Source organism: Rattus norvegicus, chromosome 4, assembly GCF_036323735.1.
Source record: "Rattus norvegicus strain BN/NHsdMcwi chromosome 4, GRCr8, whole genome shotgun sequence".
Classification (NCBI taxonomy): Eukaryota; Metazoa; Chordata; class Mammalia; order Rodentia; family Muridae; genus Rattus; species Rattus norvegicus.
In genome coordinates, this window is record NC_086022.1 from 41,426,884 (window position 1) to 41,452,988 (window position 26,105).

Sequence of the window (26,105 nt, forward strand, 5' to 3'; positions counted from 1 at the left end):
TGTGGGTTAGTGCTGTAAGCGGTCTTGCATCTGGCTTCCCAGTTGGCCAATGTCCACACTATATTTTAGAGATCAAAGTGGTTGTATTTGTTTGTTTGTTTATTTGTTTGTTTTTGCAATTGGGTAGATTTCAGAAAAGGTGCCACAAAACTCTCAGGACACAGCATGCATTCCACTGCATCTCTTAGAATCCTCAGGACTGACTCTACATGCCAGTGGTACTGTCTTGAATATTCCCAGAGGGAGTAGGGTTTTCTCTTTTTTCCTAATGATGGTGTTCTTAACAGTTAAGGTTAATTATAATTCAGAATTTGAATACTGGCACTCTGGCCTCTGGATGCCTACTATAAAGGGAAAAGGCCAAGTCTGGTTGTGTCCAGGAATAGTCAATGTTACATGTCCGCGTCTCCATCATATGCTAAGGTTAAAGGTTTGAGGCGGTTGTTCTGCCGTCTTTGGGGTTTCTTTGGCTTTTTGCTGTAGGAAATTCAGGAAAATTTGAAAAAAAGTCAGTCTTTCATTTTAAATGTTGTTTTAAATAAAAGAGCAGAGCAAAACAAAACAGTAGATCTAAATTGCCCACCTACATTTCCAAGTGCCTTTCAGAATACAACAATCTCTTTGAGCGTTACACTCTGAGAAGGTGTCTTCCAGTATTTAACTCTTATAAAAAGCCAAATTATCCAATTTCTTAGTTGGCACAATAGAAGTGATGGTATAGTATATTTTTGGTTTGTCTTAGAACTTTTATAAAAAAATGCACATTTACAAATACAGTTAAATAAGACGAAGAATCATCATAACATTTTCCTCTAAGAAAGAGTTTGTATATATATATATATACATATATATATATATATATATATATATATATATATATATATATATATCCATCCCCATGGCATTTCTTCATGAGAAAATTTTGAAAGAATGACCTAGAACAGTCCTGACTCATTTCCACAATTAGATATGGTAGATAGATTTTTAGGCTTTCTAATATTAAAGTTTATTTTTTTAAATTTATGTTTGTGAGAGGATGGAGTGAATGCAGCACATGCATTTCACACACTAGTCGGTCCCTGCGTTACTAGCAACTGAGAGAATTTTCTTTGAAATAACCATTTTACATCTTCCTTAAGATTCTGAAATATTTAAACACTCACCACGCTAGATAAATCATGGAGACAATGAAGACTAACAGCACAAATGCCCCAGCTGCGACACCATAAACCCAGGTCTTTAGTCTCCCATCTAAGAAGAAAAGATATTAGTTATTAGTTTACATTAGTCTGGATGATATATGACAGGCTCACGATACCTTGGCTCATGATAAATTACTCATGATCAGGTCTCTTCAAGACTCAACTCATTCTTCCCCAGAACAGTTACCACTAATGTCAAGCAGCTAATGTGAGTTAGGCTGCATTCAAGGGGCATTAGCAATGGAAAGAGTTGCAAAGCAACAAGTGGTGTTTGCATTCAGATTCTGAGTTCCTGTTTGGTTTCTTTACATGACATCCCACCTCAAGCCCAGCATGTGTATTACTCTATGCTCATATGCTTTGGCTTCTCCACCTGCTGCAGGAAGGGCATAGAATATATTTAAAAAGGTGAAAAACAATGCAGCTTTTGAAAAAGTCATAAAACTCTGACTCAATGCAGATGCATATTTGACCATTCACTTTTGTTTTAACAGTTTTGTAACATATTAACTTTTTCGGTTTGGCCATTACAATCTTTTATCTCGTCTATTCTTAGAGTGTGCTTAAGCAATCAGAGAATTTGCGGAGATAAATCACATAGAAATAACAGAGCTAAGGACTTTTGAATGTTTCTTTTCTAATCTTCCTGGGATGTGCAGTCACTGTGATAGGCACGATTCTAGTTGAGTTTGGGCGTCTTTGTCCCTGAAGTATTGTGCTCTAAGTAAACTTCAAACGTGTTGTTCAGGATGATGTTGCCTACTTACTTTGATGTTAACAATAACATACATTGTCTGGAGCTGACATGGAAGAATGCAGGCAATATGTACACATGAGTAGGTGGGCAATATTCATATCACAATATGGTGAGATGTATGAAAATTAGATATACACAAAAATGACCCCATGGAGACTTATCCAATATTTGAAAAGCATCAAATATAATTAGTACTAGATGTTTTGTTTATCATTTGCTCATTTGCTGGAAATAAGTACGACTAATCTATGTATTAGTTTCTTTTAAACCTATACATTTAAAAAGTGGTTTTTCCTTTTCCTTTCCTTTTCTTCCCGTCTCTTTTCTTTCCTCTTTTTGTATTGAGTTTAGAATCAAAGGTGCTATTCTATTACTAGTATCTTTTCTGTGAAAATTATTTAACCAATATTCAAAATGTTTGTGGAAATTATTAAACAAAGTGGAGAGAATTATTTAACTTGAAAAGAGATGTTCTCATTTGTGGAGAGCTGGTTGGGTTTTTAGATAAGATCCAAGTTGCTAATGGCAATTTGCTCTCCTGACTTGAAATGGAGAGGTTCTTACATTTTCACAGACAAATCTGCTTTTCAAACTCAATTGTATGTTCACCTAAGAATCTAGTAAAAGGAGTGATTATGAATAATGGCAATCACCCAGATATTTAAAACACCTTAAAGTTCAATTTTGGTTCTTTTAAAAGGAAAATGTTTTTACCTAATGGCCACAAATCGAGGCATGGTGACTATGCAAATTTCTTTCTTTATTTCTTGTGTTTCTGATGTAAGTATAAAGTTGGTGATGGCTGGATTTGTATGAAATTCCTCCATGGTGAGAGGGAATGAAGCAGAATATGTGTTGCTCATAGAGCAATAGTAGGACATTTTCTGTATCTAGAGACAGCACGTTCTATCTGAATTAGGAAGATAAAGAGTGCAAAGTCGAGAGCTGCACTTCTTCAAGCTTGCAGGCTTATTTCTGCATTAGGTTCAAGTTCAATCATTGATAAATTAAGAGTATCTGTTGTAATATGACAATGGCCTAGTCAGCCTCTAAGTGAGGGGTCATTCCGTCAAGCGAGGAAGACTCCATCACTGCCTCTTTCTATTTGGCCCTAGTATGGACTCTAAGGGCACTGGGAACATTAACTTGGAGATTACTGTTTACTGTCCTAGCAGGTGAGTGCTCCTAGCATGGCTCTGCATTTACCATGGCTCATTCCAGCCACTCTGTATGATTATACTGAAAACTCGAAATGCCTTTTCATTCTTATTTATCTCTGTTGTAAGTGGCAACATATTTTTCTAATTATTTTCATTATGACATCATTTTATTCAGTGTGTATTTATTATACTTACAACTTTAGGACTGGGTTTGAGATAAGTAATATCAATACGATTTTTGTTGTTGTTGTAGAAAGTAGTTTCATTTCTATGAATTCAGACCTGGGTACTTGTGTTCACAATAAAAATAAAAAGACATAAAGATAGCTGCAATGTTAAAAATGAGTCTTGGATTAAGAAATAATCATTTATTTGAAACATTCTTGGTTATTTAAAAAATATACTGGGATATTGGTGGAATGTCTAAGTAAAAAAAAAATGTTGCATTCAGTGTCTGGTTGCTTCACCTGGCCCAAATGGCTGTAGAAACCATGTCCTGCCCCGTCCTGCTGGGTTACTGGAGGGTTGCGTTGGGTGAACTGCCCGACTGGTTTTCACATCTCTTTTATCTTCCACAGTGGGAATCACCACCACAGGGATAAGTGTGCATTGCTCAAGGGTGCTATTAGAGGACATGACTTCAGTGTACCCTTCTTCACAGCGGCATGCCTTCATCTGCAGGAGAACAGGGAGGGTTACAGTACACACACAGGGGATCTTGGAAAGGATAACCAAGCTTACTCAGAAAAAAGAGCATTAGGAAGCATTTTTAAGATAATTTACCGCATGCAATTTCTGCCTTAGCTACATTAACTCTGCCGCCCTATGCTGTTTTTCTTTTTTCTTTTTCTTTTTCTCTTTCTTTCTTTCTTTCTTTCTTTCTTTCTTTCTTTCTTTCTTTCTTTCTTTCTTCCTTTCCTTTTTTTTTGAGTCAAAGAGCAGATAAAGGGCATCTTTAATTACCACTATTTAGGTAGGCTGCAACCCAAAGCTATTGCTTATATTAAAGGTGGATCTTTTGTTTGAATTATAAAAAGTAAGAATTTTAATTGAAAATAAAGTCCCATGAAGGAGATGAGTATATGAGAAAATGGCCACAACTACATCTCAGAATTTCTCTGTCTAAAGGAAATACAGCAACAAAGAGTGGATCAGAGACTGAAGGAAAGGTCATCCAGAGACTGCCCCACCATGGGATCCATCCCACACACAGACACCAAACCCAGACAAAGAAGTGCTTGCTGACAGGACCCTCATACAGCTGTCTTCTGAGAGGCTCTTCCAGATCCTGACCAATGCAGATGAGGATGTTTGCAGCCAACCATTGTTCTGATCACAGGGAGCCCAGTGGAAAAATTAGGGGAAGGACTAAAGGAGCTGAGGGGGTTGGCAACCCTATAGGAAGAGCAACAGTATCAACCAGCCAGACCCCCTCAGAACTCCCAGGGACTAAACCACCAACCAAAGAGTACACATTTAGGGACCCATGGCTCCAGCCTCGGATGTAGCAGAGAGGATGGCATCAATGGGAGGGGAGGTCCTTGGGCCTGTGAAGGCTTGATGCCCTGATGTAGAGGAATGCTAGGGAAATGAGGCAGGACTGTTTGGGTGGGTCAGGGAGTACCCTCATAGAAGGAGGGTAAAGGAGGGTGGGAAAAAATCAAACACATCAAGCATATAAATGAGTAATCATAAAATAGGAGTTGGCTAACCAAGGAAGGTCCATGCTAAGTCTTTCTAAAGGTAAAAAAGCCAAGTGCATTGAGAACTGCTCAACTAAATTAAAACAAAAAAGGGATGGTTTGAAATCAATGGTTTCTTCCTCCAGTCATGGCTCTTTGGAGACCAGGGGAAGGGGCTGTACCAGAGACAGTGGGATGACAGAAGTGGCTTGTCCCTTTTAATGAATGTGTACATACCTCACTACAGTATGAGTGGGGTTGACTACAGGGTGGGTTACAAGACCTGTCAGCATCAGGCTGGCTCACCACCAAGCAGCCTCCTGCAGAACAGAAAACCACATTTTAACAAATACACGTATCTTTGAAGTTTGAATACCTTTCGAAAATCCAAGAAGTACTGTATTCGTGAAATGGTTAGCTAACAATTTTATTGGAAACTTTGGGCGTTTTACCCATATAACAGCACTGTGGCTTGTACTTCATAAGTGTCCAAGACACATCGCCAAGAGGCTGATTTTGTAGCTGCTATATTTGAAACACTAGTTTCATATAACCTATTTCCAACAGTAGCTGGAAAAAATAGGTCATTTAACCTATTTCTTCAAGCCAAGACCAACAATTGTAAACAAAACAGATTGAATTTTATTCTATAGTTAAATATCTTTCTTGGCTACTCAAAATGGTAGTTTGTACAACCCTCGGAGTAAATTTACAATGTGTTTGACCATTATACAAATGGGTTTACTATAGTGCTTATTTATTTTTGAAAAAAATCACTATTCTTGTTACTTCCAGATATTTTGTGGATGCTGGGAAGAAGGCCAAAATAACCACCAAGTCTTCTGCTTGCACTATTTTCTAACTTGCCATTGAAATTGATCCCTCCAAATTATTTCTCACGTGCAATACAAACTGTGAATTGGTTGTTACCACACTTTTGAAGATGGAGACAGTTACCCTAAAGAAGCAATATTGGTGACATATTGGGACTCTTAGTTTCAAACTATATTTATTCAATGCAGCACAACTTTAACCAAAACAATACTTTTCTTTATTCACTGAGCTCATTGTCTTTTGGATTCAAAGGTTCCCAGAATCTAATCTTATAAATACATTTTAAAGTTTTCATTCATTCATTCATTCATTCATTCATTCATTCATTCATTATTCATTCATACATTTTAAAACATGCAACAAAATAAATGTAATGTGATAAAACAAAAGTGATCACATCACAACAATCATTGTGAAGCAAGTGCAGGTTAGTGACTGTGCTAACTACCACCAAATATTTGAAAAGAACGTTGTCACATGATTTCCTTATAATGACAATTTATAAGTAAAGCTATTGATTCATATAGGTAATGGGCTTTACTTTTGTTTTCCTAGAGGAAGTCATCTGAATGGTGGAGGAAGAATGCATTCAGGGTTTGTCATAGGTCATTTACATACTGGTTTCATGGCAACAGAGAAAAAAATAATCCTATAGAGACTTTGTTGCATTAAAAAGAAATTTAAAATGTGATTTATAGGGATCAGTCAGTCTTTAAATTTTCATTTAGTTTTGCATTAGGTGAATCGTCTCATTTGCAGTAGGAAAATAATTGTATTATAAGAAAAGGGCAAATACATATTATTTTCTTCTGGTTTTGAAAAAAAATCTTCAATCAAGTAGAACCTTTTAGGAAACTATTAAGTTCCTTCAGAATCACTTACAGACTGATGTATATTCATTTCTAGGATCTGAGTTAAGTGAATGGCATTTCTAACACCTGGTGTGGAATGGCTACACTGTCTTGTCTCTGCCCTTATCACCCACTCTGCTTAGAATGGAGTTCCGGCTGACTGTTTTTCTTCCCCAAATAATACTCTTGAGATAGCAAAGAGTTTCCTGGTAGGTGTTTTTTCTATTTCATATTATATGTCCACTGGGAGATGCTATTATCAAAGACTTCTTGGTACAGCTTTTAGTCCCACACAACTCTGTCTTCATAAGAATATAATTTGACAGTATGTTCTGGCTTTCTTAGAGAGGAAGTAAGTAATTAGGTTTCAATAGACCTGGGTCACTTGAAACTCAATATAAAAGTTGATGTTTTCCAAGAAGTGCACTGATCCTGGCGGGTCCTATGATCTCACAATATATATGAAAGTGAAATCACAAGTGGACTTTATTCGGGGGCACCCTGATGCATATGACTTGATTTTTCTTGTAAAAGAGTTGAAACAAGAGTCCTATGCTGGCATATGCCCTGGGCAGCTGACAGTCAATACTCGTTCTGACTCTTAAGTGGGGATTCTGGACAACTGAATTATGTTAAAATGATAATTATGGAAACATGTTTTAAAGTGTGTTTATGTATCCAAAGTAGAGTTATGCTTCTGACCTTGATTTGTTTTCATGGAATTTTCAGGGTATGCAATATATACTCAACCTGGAGTTTCTTTCCTTTTTTTCTTATTAATCAATAAAATATCCTAATGGTAGATTTGCTAATTTCAGTAGATTATATCTATATATGCATACTCCATTGCTCTGTATCACCCTCAAAGCATGAAAGCAGAAGTAGTGAATGGAATAATTATCATTTCAAATTATCAATTTGTTAATGTGTAAATTCCCTAGGGGGGAAATCAGGAAATTACTTATATTAATTTATTAGAGTTAGGTGGTATGTCAATTAAATATAATCAGATGGTACCATCCAAAGGGGATAGTAAAGAGAGAACTTGAGAAATTTTAATATTTTAAAATAAAATAATTTAGCACCAGTCACCAGACATGTATATACCATACATTTCTTTTTTTCTTTTTTTTTTCTTTTGGTTCTTTTTTCAGAGCTGGGGACCGAACCCAGGGCCTTGCGCTTCTTAGGTAAGCGCTCTACCACTGAGCTAAATCCCCAGCCCCTACCATACATTTCTTGATTCCAACAATGTGTTAACAACTGAAGTTCCTTCAGTTTTTAACTGCATTATAGATTAAAGGAATATATTCAGGGAAACCAAGATGCCAGTGTTTTACCTGTTACATTTACACCATCTGACCTTTGACACCAGACTGTTCGAGAAGAGCCCTTCCAAGCACTTGCCATCCACTTGTATTCATAGCATTGTCCATCTGCAGGCATAGAGCAAGCGTTGAAGTGACATTACTCAGAACCACTATGAGAAAGAGTTACTAATGCGTGCATGAAAGCTTTAAGGTGATGTGAAGTCTCCTGCTAAGTGTGACAATGTCAATGGGTTGCTGGGAAGTTGCAAAACGAGTTTGATATAGCTGCAGTTATCAACCTAAGTCCCCACCAGTGTGTCACATTTAGCCTGCCACCTGGTCAGACCCTGGATGTGTAATTTAATTCATGGTTTATAGCTAAAGTTTTACAGTTTGTTTTTTTTTCATATTGTGGAATATGGAATATATAGACAAATACAGAGAATAACTAATTATAGAAATATATTCAACTGATTATATCATATCCTTCTAAGAAAATGCTACCATTTGGGCATACTTTCCTTAGATTTTCATTTGCTTACTGATCAATAAATGAGTCAAGGACTTGTTATTGTGTAACAGCATTTCCTGGTTCCATCTCCTAATGTCCAAGCCCATGCACATCATTCTAAAGCAGATGCAGGACTTTCTACCTTGGTTTTAGTCTTTTATTATAAATACGCAGATGCATATTTTATTTACTATTAATTAATAAAATTAATATTTTACTCAAAATTACAGTTATTACTGTATCATATTTTATATATAATTTGGGAGTTTATTGTCATTATTACAGATAAACTCTCAGCATGTGATTTTTTTAATGTAGATATAGTCAAATTTTTTTAACTGCCACAAAGAATTACATTGTATCAGATATTACAATTTATTGTGATTTTTTGGTCATGTTATTTTAAATCATTAAAATGCCTTGTTGGCTAACAATAGGGAAATATATTGTTGCTTTAAAATATAAATATTTAGGAGAGCAATCTCTGGTATAACTGTAGACAATGGAACTTTGCTAAATATTCTTCATCTTTTCTACTACAAGGTAAACATTTAAATGCTCAACTGTAGTAGGTTGGTTGCTCTACACAGTCAGGATGACTTAGAATAAAAATATTAATTTACTTTTAATCAGTCTTGGGTGTGTAAAAATCTGTTTTATCTGAATAAAGTAAATTCTTTGATAACTAAAATTACCAAATAGTTTAAAGAATGTTTGGGATTTCCTCTGATAGTACTGATTTGTTTCTATTTCAGTTATTTTTTTTCTTATTGACAACATGCCTTTACTCATTGCAATGGGAGTTATTAATTTTAAGGAGTGATCATCAAAGAAGCCCAGGCTGTCTTAATGTCTCGCAGAGTGAGTATGCCTGTTCCCTGTTCTACCACATATTTGGCAGAAAGCCTAGATTTGCTCTAAAAATCTCTATCCTATCCTACTAGAGTGATTCTTCATTACTGGTAAGTCATTATGCCTAAATATCACTATTTATAGTCAGTCATAATAAACATCTATGAACATCTCCTGACCTCTCCTCATCATTGTGCTTTTAAAAAAATGCCTTACCTCAGTTTATCTTTAATATCCCCAAATTAGTCTTAGGATCTACTTCTCAGATTGATAGCCTATTCAAATCACATGGAATTTATAGGTAAGTATAGGTACAATTCATATTCAGGCATTGGCACCTCTCATATGAAAATGGTCTATTGCACCAATATTTGTGTGCTTTATGCATTTCAGTTAGGGTTCATAACTTTTCAATAGATATCTTACACCACTATTGTTAGATTAAGGTATTGCTCAAACATAGCTTTTTTTCTAGTTAAAATTTTATTATTGAATTCAGCTGGTAAAGAAAGGCTAATTTCTAACTAATATATTAGTTTAAAAAATCATGTTTCTAAGCTTTCACCTAACCCTCAACTAATAAAGTGAATTAATGTGAACATTTGCTCCCAGGTTTGGCTCACGGATTTTTATTTTTGTATATAGGTACCCATTCACATTTTAGACTGTATTCTATGCAACTATAAAATTCATACATTTCCACTTTCAGGGGTTATAGAATCCGTGCCATAGCTTTTCTGTTACTGTTGCTAAGTTATTATATTTTGAACATCATCATTTGCATTTTTATGTTTGCTAATAAGACTTTTTTGTTGAATTATATTTTCAAAATCATTTTCTGTTTGTAGAGATGCAAAATTCACCCTTCTTTTTCTTAACCAATTTGCTGGGAACTGTTCATTTCATTACTTTGTCATACAAACACACTATTATTTCTGCTGAGTGTCTACTTTTGCTGCCTCTTTCAGTGTGGATCTATCCACACAGGCTGCATCTTACTTCCTTTTTTCTGGCTTTTAAAATTTAATCAAAATACAATTACATCATTTCTGTTATCCCTCTCCGTCCATGTCCCCTTCCTCCCACTCTTTCTCAAGCTCATGGTCTCTTTTTTCTCTTATTATTATCCTTGAATGTCTGCTTCCTATTACAAAACAAATTTCTTGATTTGAAAATACAGCCTATCTTTGCTCTTTTCCACATATGTAACCATATGAGACCTTTATTTCTCCCCAAAACACTTCTTTCTCCACTCTACATAACACCCGACAGTGGTTAACCATCTGTTTGCTTTCCAGGTTTTACCTGTGTGTGTACGAGAGGGTTTCTTCTGCAGTTGTGATACTGATTTCTAATTTTGTTTCACTGTCATTTTGTATTAACAATTCTGTTCCCTACCCTGGGATTTATTTAATTAATTGCAAATTTCGAGCTTCAGTACTTCTTTGCCTGCTCTGTCCCAGAAATCGGAAATATTTTATGTGATTGGTAAATTGGGAAGATTATATTGATAGGGTTGAAAATTTTAATCAATTCTTAGGTTAAATCATCTGGCTCATTAGTTTTTGTTCTATATTTTCTCAGCATCCTAGGTCTCCTCTTCCAGTTTTCAATGTAAGGTGACATTTTCTATACTACTTAGTGTATGTTATATATTACATTCCTTAACTATTACAGAACAAAGCTAAGAATTTGAGCCTTAAATTTATCACTAGATAACAAGACTTTTATTGTTATCAAGATACCACCATGCTCCAAACTGTGAAATTGTAATGCACTGAAGTTTTGGATATGGAATTTGATGCAAATATTGAGGAAATAGTTCCGTATATGTATATACATAAAAGAAACATGAACATGTATGTCTATGATGCTCTATATCTAATTATTGTGAAGTTAAAATTTCTAATTCTCACCAATGAATTAATTTATCATTTTCTAAGACCACATTAAAGAGTCTAATTTTACTGTGCTTTTGCAGTTCTATCCACTTTTGTCATTTGTTTTAAACAAATGGAAAACATTAAATTTATGTTTGTTCATTGTTGGTATAAATGCACACTCAATGCTCATAATTATCTTAGACTTCTTAGATTTTTAAAGTTAGGAGACATTTTTTAAAATAATATTCCACATTTTAAAACATGAGTCATTATATGGAAGTCCTTGATGTACTTGGACTTGAGCTTTGTATAAGAAGATAAGAATGGGTCAATTTTCATTCTTCTATATGCTGACCACCAGTTGAACCAGCACCATTTGTTGAAAAATGCTTTTTTTTCACTAGATGGTTTTGACTCCTTTGTCAAAAATCAAGTGACCAACAGTATGTGGGTTCATTTCTGGGTCTTCAATTCTATTCCATTGTTCTCCTTGCCTGTCTCTGTAACAATACCATGATGTATTTTTTTTTTATCACTATTGCTCTGTAGTATAGCTTGAGGTCAGGGATGGTGATTCCCCCAGCAGTTCTCTTATTGTTCAGAATGGTTTTTTATATCCTATTTTTTGTTTTGTTTTTTGTTTTTGTTTTTTGTTATTCCAGATAAATTTAAGAATTGCCTTTTTATCTCTATGAAGAATTGAATTGGAATTTTGATGGGGTTGCTTTTGGTAAAATGGCCATTTTTACTATGTTAATCCTGCCAATCCATGAGCATGGGAAATCTTTCCATCTTCTGAGGTCTTCTTCAATTTCCTTCTTTAGAGACTTGAAGTTCTTGTCATACAGATTTTTCACTTGCTTGGTTAGAGTCACACCAAGACATTTCATATTATTTGTGACTATTGTAAGGCATGTTGTTTCCCTGATTTTTCAAGAACTATCACATAAAACAAGATATGACAAATCTAATAGAAGAGAAAGTGGGAAAGAACCTCAAGCACATTGGCACAGGGGAATATGTCCTGAATAGCACATCAATGGCTTATGCTCTAAGATCAAGAGTTGACAAATGGGACCTCATAAAATTGAAAAGCTGTGTAAGGCAGAGAACACTGTCAATAGGACAAAATGGCAATCCACAGATTGGGGAAAGATCTTTACCAATCCTACATCTGATAAAGGACTAACATTGAAAATATACAAAGAACTCAAGAAGTTAGACTCCCAAATAACCCTTTAAGAATGGATTCCAGTTCTAATGTTCAACATCCTTAATCTGCAGGGAAATGCAGATCAAAACAGCCCTGAGATTCCACCTTACACCAGTCAGAATGGCTAAGATCAAAAACTCAGGTGAGGATGTGCAGAAAGAGGAACACTCCTCCATTGCTGGTGGGATTGCAGTACACAAGATATGTACTCACTGATAAGTGGATATTAACCAAAAAAAAAAAAGCTCAGAATATCCAGGGTACAACTTACTGATCATCTGAAACCCAAGAAGAAAGAAAATCACACCAAAGTGTGGATGCAACAGTTCTACTCTGCTGGATTGGGGATAATCTTCAGGAGATAGAGGGAGCGAGGGATCTGGGAGGAGAGGAAAGGGGGGCATTGGATATGGGAGTAGATGGGGGAGAACTACAGAGGGTCAGGAATTTGAAAGTAGATGTGTAGCAATAGAGGAAGGGGAACTGGTGGTAGCCCCTAGAAAGTCCCAGACGTCGGGGACCCAAGAGGTTCCCAGGATGCAATAGAGAGGATATTAGCTGAAATACCCAATAAAGGGGAGAGAGAACCTGTAGAGACCATATCCACTGGATAGGCATGGCCCCTTTTTGAGGGATGGGGCCACCCACACACCTCAAAAATATTAATCCAGAATTCCTCCAGTCAAAAGGAAATGTAGGGACAAAAAGTGGAGCAGAGACTGAAGTAAAGGCCATCCTGAGACTGCCCCACCTAGGGATCCATCCCATCTGCTGACACCAAACCCAGACACTATTGCTGATGCCAAGGAGTGTTTTCTGACAAGAGCCTGATATAGTTGTATCCTGAGAGACTCTGCTAGTGCCTGACCAATACAGATGTGGATGTAATCAGGAAACCATTAGACTGAGCATGGAGACCCCAGTGAAGAAGTTAGGGCAAGGACTTAGGAGCTGAGAGTTTTGCAATTGAATAGGAAGAACAAAAATATCAACCAACCAGACACCCCAAAGCTCCCAAGGACTAAACCACCAACCAAAAAGTACACATGGAGGAACCCATGGCTCCAACTGGATATGAAGCAGCGGATGGCCTTATCCCTTGGTCCTGTAGAGGCTCGATGATCCAGGGTAGGGGAATGCACTGAGGTGGGAGCGGGTAGGTAGGGGAGCACCCTCATAGAGGCAGGGGAAGGGGGAGGGAATAGGGGGCTTTTGGAGAGGAAACTGGGAAGTGGGATAACATTTAAAATGTAAATAAATAAAATAACCCATAAAAATGCAAAAACAAACAGAGTCTTGCACTTTCCCTCTCCCATTTTGTGTGTGTGTGTGTGTGTATGTGTGTGTATGCATGCACACACACATGTACAGTTTAGAGGCACATACATGAAGGTTTCAGGATAACTGGTTATTGGTTATAACTTTCCACATTGTTTGGGACAAAGTCTGTTTTTGTTTGCAGCTATCTGGCTCTCAAGCTTCTGGAAACTCTTCTAACTTTGCCTACAATCTTTGAGATTCAAATTCATGTCTTCATACTTGCATGGCTAGCACTTTACTCATTAATCATATTCTTAGCCTCTCAGACTTTAACTCTCAACTGTAAGTAGAAATCTAACAAATTCAATCACTCAACACAAAATCAACAGAACTAAATGAATATATTTCAAATTACAAAGTGGTACAACCACTTTGGAAGTCAATCTGGTGTTTCCTCAGAAAATTGGAACTTCTACCTGAAGACTAAGGCATATCACTCCTGGGTGGGCATATACCCAAAAGATACTCTACCATACCACAAGGACACATGCTCCACTATGTTCATAGCAGCCTTATAGTATCCAGAAGCGAGAGACAATTCAGATGTCTATAAAGGAAAGAATGGGTACAGAAAATATACTTCATTTATACAATGGAATACAATTCAACTATTAAAAATGAGGACATCATGAGTTTTCCAGGCAAATGGATGGAGCTAGAAATATCATCCTGGGAGAGGTAACACAGACAAAAAAAAAGACACAGTAATAATGCTGATACGTGAATAATAGCCAAACAGTTCCGAATATCCATGACATAATTCACATATGAAGCTTAACAAGAAGGAAGGCCCAAGTGAGGATGCTTCAGTGTCACTTAGAACAGGAAACAAAATAATCACAAGAGGCAGAAGGAGGGAGGGACCTTGGTCGGAAGGGGAGGGGTAGGAAAAGGGTGGGGGTAGGATCAGGAATTGGAGAATACAGGAGATAAGCCCAGAGGGTCTAGAGAATGAGGAGAAATATGCAGCAGTGTGGGGAATCACTAGAAAGTCCCAAACACTATGGATGTGGGAGACTCCCAGGACCCAGTGGAAATGACCTTAGGTGAAATGCCCAAGAGCAGGGAGATAGAACCTGAAGAGACCACCTCCAGTAGATACACATGGCCCCCAGTGGTAGGATGGGGTTACCCACCCACCTCAAAAATTTTTAACACAAAATTGTTCCTGTCTAAAGGAAATGCAGGGACAAAAAATGGAGCAGAGACGGAAGGAAAGGCCATCCACAGAACACCCCACCTTGGGATCCATCCCAGGTACAAAGAGCAAACCCCAAGACTATTGTTGATGCTAAGATGTGTTTGCAGACAGGAGTCTGGTTTGGCTGTCCCCTGAGAGGCTCTACCAGCACCTGACTGAAACAAATGCAGATACTTTCACCCAACCATTGGACTGAGTCTGGTGACCCCAATTGAAGAGTTAGGGGAAGGGCTGAAGGAGCTGAAGGGAATTTTAATCTTCTAGGAAGAACAACAGTATCAACTAACTGGACCCCTCAGAGTTTCCAGGGACAAAGCCACTAACTAATTAGCATACACGGGCTGTTCTGTGGCCCCCCCACTACATTTGTAGCAGAGGACTGCCTTGTCTGGCCTAATGGGAGGGGATATACTTGCTCCTGTGGAGGTTTGATGCCCAAGAGAAGGGAGATGCTAGAAGGGTGAGGCAGGAGTGAATGGGTGGGTGGGGGAGCACTGTCTTAGAGGTAATGGGGAGGGGATGGGGTAGGAAGTTTGTGGAGTGGAGACCGAGAAGGGGGATAACATTTGAAATATAAATAAATTAAATTAAATTAAATATAATTAATATATAATATATAATTATATAATATATAATTAATTATATAATTAAATATAAATTAAAAAAATTGAAGCACTCACCATCACATGATTTTGTTTCTAATATCTGCTCTGGGCACAGGTGTTGATTCTCCAGTTCTTGTATAATCACTGCTCTGGATCGGACCTGTATTCCACCAAAGCCAAGATCCTCACCATTCACACAGGTCAGCTGACACAGACTCCATGAAGACCAGTCATTCAAATAACAGTCACCTGTACGAAACAGGTTGGTAATTTATACCCATGAGGAACAGTGATGCAGATACACATTTTGATATTAACCATACATGTTTGTAAGTAGGCATGATATTTGTGAGATTTTGACAAACTTAATAATTATCAGTTTATATGTGGTAAATGTTATTTGGAGTGGTTGAATGGTCTCTCAGTGGCTTACTGTTATAAAACATAAGCTATGATTTGCAGTCTGTCATGATTATTTTTTAAGAGATAGATAGTGTTTGGTCAAAAGCTAACATGATATTTGTCATTATCAGAAACGGGGGCTAGTAAAACCTAACAATACCTTGTCTCCAGGTATTCATGAAGTTAAATTGACTTGAAATTAAAGGTGAGAGAACCAGTGCTTTTATGTCATTTTTTTCTTCCCCGAGGAGTCTAGCTGCGGTTGGCTACTGAGAAGTTGACATTAAAATAGAAACTGGCTATTTCTTCTAATCTACATCTCTAATCAACCACATTTCACTGAGAAAAATAGATAGCACACATAAAATGCCAAATACTGTAAATTCATAGCAAATTTCCATACTCTGAATATATATCTGTGCAATCAACATTTAATCAAGAACAGACCATTGCCAGAATCTCAGACCTCTCATGGAATCATAGCGTATATGACATTTGTCAGTTTTTAATCACTTCATGTTTGTAATCACAGTTTTAGCATCATATTGGACAATATCACTATTACCCATGAGAACTGGTTCTATACTATTATTCTGTTAAATAGACATAGTGTTAAAATGACTCCTAACTATTGAATGCTCTCCCCATAGAGCAATACTTCTCTCAGCAGAGATGCATCTTCTTGAAGTAAATGTTTATTAATAAAAACCCACAACTAGTCAAAGTGCAGAGAACAAGAGACTTGGGAGTGCTAAGCCTTAAATAGGATGTATATATTACATCTTTCCTCTCCAAGGAATTAACAAAATATTATTTAAAATCTAGTACACTTTAAAATGCCGAGTGGGGGTGAGGGACAACTAGGAAAAGTATTTAAGAAAGTTGTAGAAATGCTTATATCTCTGAGATGTCACATTGTGGGTTACTGGGTGTTTACCAGGAAAACCTGTTATGGGTGAAAATTTAAAAAAAAATACTGATGATGGGGTACATATCTTTACCTAAGTGACTACAAACTAAATGGAATTTAGAACCCACTCTTTTGTGTAAGTAGGCTTAATCTCTATAGTTATCTTTATTTTATTTTATCATACATTTGCAGAGAAATCCAATAGTTAAATTTTCTGTAGTCTGTGCATTATATAACCATCATCTTGAAATATCCATGTGAAGCTTCCAAAATTTAATAACAAAATGAAAGTGAAGCACTATGTGCTAAATACGCTTTTATGTTTTGAACAAATCCACTGGAATAATAAATTTACATCATCCCTGCCAAAGATGAAAAATATATTCCTTAATTCATATTCTACGCTATAAAACTTACTATGTCAAATTCGTCTAGCTTTCAAGACACACCGTAGAGGGCTGAGTATGCAGCTCAAGGATATTAGAGATCTTATTCTGGGCAGGAACACGGTGCTCCTCTGACCCACAGATATCGTAGTGAGTTGTTACTAGAAGCATCACTGAACAAGATGGTTGACGCCCTTCACATTGACTATATGCGTAACCTATTCTTGACTCTGGTGCTGCAAGACATTTGATCATATTGTAAACTCTGACACTGTAAGCTGTTTCTATTTGTGGTCTATGGCTCAGCCATTGACCCTAGAGCTTTCTGTTTACTATAAATAGTACTTGTAGTGTGACCCAACCCTAGCACACACCTTTAATCCAAGAAATAAATAAAGCTAACCTTAAGTCCAGAGGTAGAAAAGGTAACCAGTCTACTGGGAGTAAACAGAAATAAACTCTAAAAACGATTTTTTAAGTTGAAGAGTATTTAAGACAGAATGGAGGAGAAAGGGAATATTCCTTCTGGGACACAGGTAGAGTAGGAAGGCCAGCTGGGTACTTTCTCTGCCTCTTGGATCTAGTTCGTTTTCATTCTAGCATCTGTTTCCTGAGTCTTCACTGGTAAAATAGAATGTCTGGGATTTGTGTTTTTAAACCAACACTCTGGTCCTACAACGATATGCCTCAAATACGAATTCTGTTCATTGTTACCTGGGCAGGGCTGGGTGCAGGTTTCCTCCAGAACTATTTGTTTATTACCATCTATGATGAGCTCGATGTTAGCACAGAACTCTTCATCCACCGCTTTGCTGAAGTCATCAGCTGAGCCATCACTCACGACACAAGAAATATTCCGTGTCCTGGTTCCTTCTCCACACTGGGCCTCCTGGAATGGAGGGAGAAATAGCTAATTAGAAAAAGAAAAATAATACATTAGAGAGCTCATGGCTTGCAGTCATCTCTGCATCACTGGTTTTGATTTATGAATAGCTAGAGAAGCATTAGAAACCCTAGGGAAGATGCCTTTTAGGGCACAAGCTATAAAGCATCCGCTGAACAATTTATTTGCTTCCTAGACAAAGACAGGCAAATAAATTTTCATTAAAATGGATCCGTCTCCAAATGATTTTAAAAGTATAGGACAGGGGATGCTTGTTATCAAAACTAATTAAAGAACTGGGAAATGGCAGAGTCACTGAAATGTTTATGAGGAAACCGACCATCTCTAACTTGAAATCGTCTCTGAAGATGAAGAATGCACCCACACAGCTTCCTGAAATTTGATACCTGAACTTGGCATGGAGACCACTGGCCATATTGCCACCGGTAGCATGGCTTCACTGGGCAAGGCTTGGATTGTTCCATCAGAGAAGGGCAGGGCCTCCCATCACCTTGAAAGGGCTGGGTTACGGTTCGTCTTCGTATCATTTTTCCTTTAAAGATATAAAATGGTGCAACTTCAGCAACTTCATGCCATGGTTGTAAAAATAGATTGGGAGAGGGTATCATAGGTGTCTCTTTTGAGGAGATCCTGGTGCAGGAGAGGGTTGCATGTTTTAGGAAAGAAGACACCTTTCTGTAGCCTACCTTATATAATTTATGGCAAGAGAGATGGTTTGTTTTATGTGGCTTTCCTAGTAGTCTAAAGCTAATTGCAATACAAACTAACCTGTGAGTCCACATGTTTGCGAACATTCTGACCAAGGAGACCAGTCAGAAAGCTGACAGTTCAAAGGGCATTCCACTGTGCAGGAACTGTTCATTTGCCAGTTCTTTTCCAGCCCAAGCTGAAAGAGGAGAAACAGATACATTTGTATGGGAGGGAGACAAGGCCTTTAGTACTGTCAGTAGGAAAAGAAACAATGGGGGAGAAGAGGAGGGAAGAAAAAAGGATAAACGTGAATGTAGAGAGAGAGCAGTGGAAATGTGGTGACTAGAGAGGAGACTGCGGGGAGGCCAAGGGGTGAGAGGAAAGGAGAGTGGTAAAGGTGAATGGTGTATGAAAGTTATTGGAAACAGAACAATTGTTAGAAATGTTAAGTATATAAAATGGTTCAGTTCATCAAAGTAGGAGTCAAAGGCAAAAGGTGAATTCAGGATCATACTGACTCTATCAGTTATGCATTGTGTTAACATTTTCCATAAATAGCAAAACAATTAATGAGTGGAATTTCCATATGTGAAGAAAAAACAGTATAGATGAGACTCCTTTGTAATATTTGAAAAATAAAAATATTATCAATGTATAGACCTATAATTTTATTTTCTAGATATTATTTATTTTTATATAGCCATGCTGCACTGAATAGCCAGGTAGCATTAAAGACAAACTACCATTTCAAAGCAAAGATAGAATGTACTGAAAAAATATGTAAAAAGTAGTTTGTGGGCTTGGTATATCTCAGTGATACAGGGCATAATTAATATTTAGAAGATTCTGAATTTAGACTCAAGCACCAAAAATGAATGTATTCATTCATGAATGAATTGACTCTTGTTTGTTGGTGATAGAGTTTTGTATGTAGACTAGAGTGCCCTGAAGTACACTTTGTAGCTAATGCTGAACTTGTAATCTTCCTGTTTCAGCTTGAATTACAGACATTGTACTAGCCATACATGAATGGAAATGTTAATGACTTCAAGTTCCTGTCATACTTTTACTTGCTTTGTTAGAGCTACACCAAGAAAATTTATATAATGCGTGACTATTTTCAAGGCTGTTTTCACCCTAATTCCTTTCTTATCCTGTTTTTCATTTGTGTAACAGAGGGCTACTAGTTTCTGTAATTTAATTTTGTATTCAGCCACTTTGCTGACAGTGTTTATCAGCCATAGTTTTCTGGTAGAATTTTTGCTATCACTTATGTCTATTATCATATCATCTATGAATAGCAATACTTTGACTTCTTCCTTTCCAAATTGCATCCCCTGGATCTTTTGTTTTCTTATTGCTCTTGCTAAAACTTCAAGTACTATATTGAAGAGATGGGGCAAGAATATGTGCTCTGTATCCCTGATCTCTCCAATACTTTTAACAGGAAAGGGTGTTGGATTTTGTCAAAGGCTTCCCCAGCATTGAATGAGTTGATCATGTGGTTGTTTCCTTTCAATTTTGTTTTATAGTTGTCTACTGTAAAACATTACATTGATGGATTTTCTTTTATTGAGTCACACCTGCCTTCCTGAGATGAAACCTACTTGATCATGATGGATGATATCATTGATTTGTTCTTTGATTCAGTTTGCAAGTATTTGATTGAGTATTTTTGCATCAATGTTCATGAAGTAAATTAGTCTGAAATTATCTTTCTTTGTTGAGTTTTCATATGGTTTAGGTATCAGCATGACTATGGCTTCATAAAATAAGTTTGGCAATGTTCCTTCTGTTTTTATTTTGTGGAATAGTTGGAATTGCTACTAGCTCTATTTGAATGTCTGGTAGCATTCGGTGCTAAAACTATCAGGCCCTGAGCTTTTTGTTTTTGCTTTTGTTTTGTTTTGTTTTGTTTTGTTTTGGTTAGGAGACTTTTAATGACTGCTCTTATTTCTTTAGGGCTTATAGGACTGTTTAAGTAGTTTACCTGATCATTATTTAACTTTGCTAATTGGTACCTGTCTAGAAAATCATCTATTTCATTAATATTTCCCAAATTTGTGGAGTATAGGCTTCCCATTGAAGACCAAATGATTCTTTGAATTTCTGCAGTGTCAATTGCTATGTCTCCACTTTCAATTCTGATTTTGTTAATTTGGCTACTGTCTCTCTGCCCTTTAATTAGTTTGATGAAGGGCTCGTTTATCTTGGTGATATTTCTTAAAGACCCAGCTCTTGGTTTTGTTGATTCTTTGTATTGATTTCTTTATTTCTAACTGATTTATTTCAGCCCAGAATTTGATTATTTCCTGATAACTACTCCTCTTGGGTATATTTGCTCAATGGCTCAGGCACTAAGATCAAGAATTAATAAATGAGATCTCATGAAACTGAAAAGCTTCTATAAGGCAACGGATATACTGAATAGGAGAAAATGTCAGCCTACATTTTAGAAAGAGATCTTGACCAACCATACATCTGACAGAGAGCCAATATCCAAAATGTATAATGAACTCAAGAAGTTAGACACCACTGCATGATTTTAGCTCCTTTGTCAAAGATTAAGTGACCATAGGTATGAGGGTTCATTTCTGGGTCTTCAATTCTATTCCACTGATCTACCTGCCTGTCTTTGTACCAATAACATACAGTTTTTTATCATTATTGCTCTGTAAACCTGTTTGAGGTCAGGGATGGTGATTCTCCCACAAGTTCTGGAATTGTTGAGAATCATTTTTGCGATCCTTGCTTTTTGTTATTCCAAATAAATTTGCAAGTTGTTCTTTCTAACTTTATGAAGAATTGAGTTGGAATTTTGATGGGGATTGCATTTAATCTGTAGATTGCTTTTGGTAAGACAGGCAGTTCTACTATTTTAAGCCTGCCAAACCATGAGCATGGGAGATCTTTCCTTCTCCTAAGATTTTCTTTGATTTTTTTCTTCAGAGACATGGAGTTCTTGTCATATAGCTCTTTCATTTGCTTGGTTAGAGTCACACCAAGTTATATTATATTATTTGTGACTATTGTGAAGGGTATCATTTCCCTAATTTCTTTCTCAGTCTGTTTATCATATTTTCAACAAATGGTGCTGGTTCAACTGGCCATCAGCATGTAAAAGAATGTAAATTGATCCATTCTTATTGTCTTATACAAAGCTCAAGTCCAAGTAGTTCAAGGACCTACATATAAAACCAGATACACTGATTAATAGAAGAGAAAGTGCAGAAGTGCCTCGAACTCATGGGCACTGGGGAAAATTATCTGAACAGAACACTAATGGCTATGCTCTATGATCAAGAATTGACAAATGGGATCTCATAAAATTGCAAAGCTTCTGTAAGGCAAAGAATACTGTCAATAGGACAAAATGGCAACCAATAGACTGGGAAAAGATCTTTACCAATCCTACATCTGATAGAGGGCTAATATCCAATATATACAAAGAAATTAAGAAGTGAGAGCTAAATAATCCTGTTAAAATTGGTACAGAGCTAAACAAAGAATTCTCAACTGACAATTATCGAATGGCTGAGAAGCACCTAAAGAAGAGTTCAGCATCCTTAGTCATCAGGGAAATGCAAATCAAAACAACCCTGAGATCTCACTTCATACCATTCTGAATGGCTAAGATCAAAAACTCAGGTGACAGCAGATGCTGGTGAGGATGTGGAGAAAGAGGAAAACTCCTCCCTTGTTGATGAGATTGCAGGCCTGTACGACCATTCTGGAAATTGGTCTGGCAGTTCTTCGGAAAATTAGACATAGTACTACCTGAGGACCCAGATATACTACTCCTTGGCATATATCCAAAGGATGCTCCTACATATAACAATGATACCTGCTCCACTATGTTCATCGCAGCCTTATTTATAATAGCCAGAAGCTGGAAAGAACCCAGATGTCCTCAACAGAGGAATGGATACAGAAAATGTAGTACATTTACACAATTGAATTCTACTCAGCTATTAAAATTAATAATTTCAATAAATTCTTATTCAAATGGATAGAACTAGAAAATATCATCCTGAGTGAGGTAACTCAATCACAAAAGAATACACGTGATATGTACTCACTGATAAGTGGATATTAGCTGAAAACCTTGGACTATCCAAGATACAATTACAGACCATATGAAGCTCAAGAAGAAGAAAGACAAAAGTGTGGATGTTTCAGTACTTCTTAGAAGGGGGGAACAAAATACTCACAGGAGGAAATAAAGAGACAAAGAGAGAGAGAGAGAGAGAGAGAGAGAGAGAGAGAGAGAGAGAGAGAGAGAACGCAGTAGATGCTAAAGGAAAGATCAACCAGAGACTGACACACATGGGGATCCATCCCACATTCAGTCACCAAACCCAGTCATTATTGGGGATGCCAAGAGGTACATGCTGACAGGAGCCTGATATTACTCTCTCCTGAGAGTCTCTGCCACAGCCTGACAAATACAGAGGAGGATACTCACAGCCAACCATTGGACTACAAATGGGGTCCCCAATGGAGGAGTTCAAGAAAACACTAAAGTAGTTGAGTGGATTTGCAACCTTAAGGAAGAACAACAATATCAACCAAGCAGATACCCCAGAGCTCCCAGGGACTAAACTACCAACCAAAGATTACACATGGAGTGACCCATGGCTCCAGCTGCATATATAGCAGAGAATGTGCCTTGTTGGGCATCAACGGGAGGAGAGGCCCTTGGTCCTGTGAAGGCTCAATTTCCCAGTGTAGGGGAATACCAGGGTGGGGAGGCTGGAGGGAGTGGGTGGTTGGGTGGGGAATCACCCTCATAGAGGCAGGGGATGGGATGGGATAGGGGGTTTCCAGAGGGGAATCTGGGAAAGAGAATGACATTTGAAATGTAAATAAAGAAAATATCTAATTAAAAATAAAGTAAGAAAAAAGAAGTTAGACGCCTACTACCAACCCCAAATAACACAATTTAAAAATGGGGCACAGGGGTAAACAGAGAATTCTCATCAGAGGGATCTGTAGTGCCTGAGAAACTGAGTTAATGGAATGTCAACATCCTTACTCATCAGGGAAATTCAAATCAAAATCATTCTGAGATTCCACCTTATACCCATCAGAATGCCTAAGGTAAAAAATTCAAGGGACAGCACACGCTGCCAAGAATGTGGAGCTAAGGGAACAGTTTTCCATTTCTGGTGGGAGTGCAAACTTTTACAACACTCTGGAAATCAATTTGGTGATTTCTTAGAAAAAAGCTCTACCTCTAGACACAGCTATAGCACTCCTGGATATATACCCAAAAGATGCTCCACCATCCCACAAGGACACTTGCTCAACTCTCTTCATAGCAGCTTTATTCATAATAGCTCAAAACTGGAAACAATATAGATGTCCCTCAACCAAAGAATAAATAATTTACATAATGCAATACTACTCAGCTATTAATAAAGACATCATGAATTTTGCAGGAAAATGGATGGAAGTTGAAAATATCCTGAGTGAGATGCCAAAAGATATGCAGGTACGTTCTCACTTAAAAGTGGATATTAATCAGAAAGTACAGGATAACCACACTACCTGCCCATGGACTTAAAGACGCCAAATAACAAGGAGGGGAAATAAAATAGCTATTGGAGGTGAATAGAGGAAGGAAACTGGATGGGAGAGGGGGTTGGGAGGGAACTGGGGGCAATGGCGATCAGGTACAAGGTGAGCAGGGGAGAGAATGGAAATTGGCAGTGAACAGGGCATTTTGAGGATGTGCCAGCGATTTAGAATGAGGGAAGGCTCCAGGATGTCTATGGGGCTGAATGTAGCTGAGACTCCTAGCAGTGGGGTATGTTAATCCTGAAGTGGCCACATGTTGTAGCCAGGCAGGACTTCAGTGGAGGGAAAAGGACAGCAATCCACCCAGAAAACCTTCTATCCAAAAATCTGTCCTGCCTACAAGATGTGCAGGGACAAAGACCAGAGCCAGAGGGAATGGCCAACTAATGACGGGCCTGCATTTAGACCTATTCTATGGGTAAGAACTGATACCTGACTATATTAATGATACTTTGTTATATACTTCCAGACAGGAAGTCTAACATAACTGTCCTCTGAAGTGGGGGAGACTTAGTTGTGTCGTGATATTTTTCTACAAACTATCTTATGAGAGGATGTATATGAGAGGATATTTTGCTGAAACAGACACGTGGGAGGATGCTTTGCTGAGAACAGTCACATGGTGTTTTTCTGGAAGCTGCCTGGAAAAAAGGCATGTGATGTTTTGCTGGAGACAAGTGATGTCTGAAAAGAGTATTCGTATAACCAGACAGACAGTGGAGTATGCTGTGGCATTGGTCACCTTCCCTTCTTTGCTAATCATCATTTATTGTGACGTTGTGGAGAGAAATGCACCAAAGACTTTCTCAGGATATTATGGCAGCGTCAGGCTGATTGGCACATCCTCTGTGTCTCTTTTGGATCAAACTGCCATTGCTGATTTGTGAATGGTGCTCGTGAATAGACTGAACTACTGGTGCTGATTCCTGTGAGCTGAACTGCTGACCTCCTGACAGCAAAGATTGGAGTCACCCCTAAGAACTATTTTTAAACTTGTCTATATCCCCTGTGCCTTATAAACCTTTCCTTTTACTACCTCTCATGGGTGGTGCACTAGAAGGGAGGTGAAAGCATTTAAATCCCTTATTAAAGTAGGTTTTAAAAAATCTTAACCTAGAGTCCACCCAGCAGCTAATGGAAACAGATGCAGAGAACCACATTAGATGGAGTTTAGAGGGTCTTTACGAAAAAGTTGGGAAAAGGATTGAGGGACCCAAAGAGAACAGAAACTCCACAGGAAGACCAACTGGGTCGACTCGCTTGGATCCTTGGAGGAGCTCGAGATTGAAGCACCAACCATAGAGTGAGCGTGGGCTGACCCAAGGCCCCCCTGCACATATATAGCAGATGTTCAGCTTGGTCTTCATGCTGGTCTGACAACAAGTGAAGCGTAGGCTGTACCTGAAATTCTTGCCTGTCTGTGGATCCCGTTACCCTAACTAGATATGCCTAGTCCTGCAGTGACTTGATGTGCCCAGGGGTTGGGAGTAGAGATAGAGTTGGGGGTGATGGAATGCGTGTGTGTGTGTGTGTGTGTGTGTGTGTGTGTGTGTGTGTGTGTGAGAGAGAGAGAGAGAGAGAGAGAGAGAGAGAGACAGAGGATGCCCCCTGTCTCCTCAGAGAATAAGGGAAGGAGGAAATGGGGAAAGGATTGCCCTATGTGGTGGTACTGGGAGGAGAGGGCGGCTGATATTGAGATGTAAAGTGAATAAATAAATTAATGAAAAATAAAAAGAAATGTCAGAGAAGTAAGTCACCTTTCTTGAAAGGAAATGTGGGTCCTCAGGAATGTTTTGTATATAAATGTTTTATATAATTTGCTTATGAAGAATTTCTATTCTCAGGTTTATCT

At 37.7% G+C, this 26,105-nt stretch overlaps 1 protein-coding gene across 1 annotated transcript in view; it reads right to left on the reverse strand.

Moving 5' to 3' along the window:
• Positions 1-392: 392 nt before the first annotated feature.
• The window catches only part of Thsd7a (thrombospondin type 1 domain containing 7A), a 438,249-nt gene continuing 412,536 nt past the window's right edge, over positions 393-26,105 (reverse strand). Inside the window, exons 20-28 of the mRNA NM_001191970.2 lie at positions 18,752-18,869; positions 18,370-18,515; positions 17,794-17,968; positions 15,457-15,630; positions 7,827-7,922; positions 5,039-5,121; positions 3,587-3,794; positions 1,164-1,251; positions 393-477 (exon numbers count right to left, since the gene is read on the reverse strand). Of these exons, the coding sequence (NP_001178899.2) occupies positions 393-477; positions 1,164-1,251; positions 3,587-3,794; positions 5,039-5,121; positions 7,827-7,922; positions 15,457-15,630; positions 17,794-17,968; positions 18,370-18,515; positions 18,752-18,869 (1,173 nt within the window). The remainder of the gene's footprint in view (positions 478-1,163; positions 1,252-3,586; positions 3,795-5,038; positions 5,122-7,826; positions 7,923-15,456; positions 15,631-17,793; positions 17,969-18,369; positions 18,516-18,751; positions 18,870-26,105) is intronic.